This window comes from Haplochromis burtoni, unplaced genomic scaffold (assembly GCF_018398535.1).
Source record: "Haplochromis burtoni strain Fernald_Lab_line unplaced genomic scaffold, NCSU_Asbu1 Contig_6816, whole genome shotgun sequence".
NCBI lineage: Eukaryota > Metazoa > Chordata > Actinopteri > Cichliformes > Cichlidae > Haplochromis > Haplochromis burtoni.
In genome coordinates, this window is record NW_024589174.1 from 254 (window position 1) to 1,150 (window position 897).

An 897-nucleotide genomic window follows, 5' to 3' on the forward strand; every position below is an offset into this window, starting at 1 on the left:
GGTTTACAGGTTTTACAGGTGTAAAACAGCCTGTTTCAGTTTAAACGCTGTTTTCTCTCATTTCCTCTTGTTGCACGTTGAAGCTCTACTTGGAACCTTGTTACGATCTTAAACTTTTGATCGGGGCTGCATGATGGTATGATTGTAGGGTCTGCCTTACAATAAAAGCACCTTGAGGCGACTGTTGTTGTGATTTCTTTCTGTATAAATAAAACTGATTTGAATTGAAATCACGAACTTTTGTAAAAATCTGACTCATTTTTGCAACAGTCGCCCCCTGCTGGCCGTTAAAGAAGAATGCAGGTTTATTTTTATCTTGTATGTAAAAATAGATCCAATATGACTAAACAACATGAATCTGTTTATTTCTCAGACATCCATATAAAAGACATGAAACAGTCCAGTTTTGGCTTGTGCTCCTGCTGCAGCTGGTGGCAGTGGCTCCTGGGCCTCCTGCTCAGCCTGTTGCTCCTCTTCAGTGTCCTTTTTGGACTCATTGCTTTGGGTAAGATGGAAAGACTTCACCATCACAGGGGTCTGTGAGAGTGATCTGCACAGGTTTACCTGCCAGCCTGCGTCTTGTCTCACAGGTGAAGAAGTCAGACGCCTGAAAGGCCGCGTGGACGTTCTGGAAGCCATCACCAGATCCGCGTCAGTCAGTCACTTGACGTCTTCTGGCAACAAAATCTCCGAGCGGGTGGAATCCACATACATCGAGAAGAACGCCGCTTCCACCCTCATCGACTCCGACAACGGGCTCAACCTGGATGGTGCTGGCAAAGGCGGAGGCACGGGAAACAGCCTGGTCCAGGACAGGGCCACCCTGGAAAGACTCATACAGCAGCTGGTCAGGGATGAGCTCCGCTCAGGATCTGTAAGAGGTGTGAAAATGTAACG

The 897-nt window shown here is 47.2% G+C and overlaps 1 protein-coding gene across 1 annotated transcript; it reads left to right on the top strand.

Moving 5' to 3' along the window:
* Positions 1-206: 206 nt before the first annotated feature.
* LOC102303981 lies at positions 207-891 on the top strand (the record flags this gene model as incomplete). Its single annotated transcript, XM_005953664.3, has 2 exons — positions 207-505; positions 591-891. Coding segments are annotated over exons 1-2 (509 nt in total), but the record flags the coding sequence as incomplete, so codon positions are not given.
* Positions 892-897: the final 6 nt, after the last annotated feature.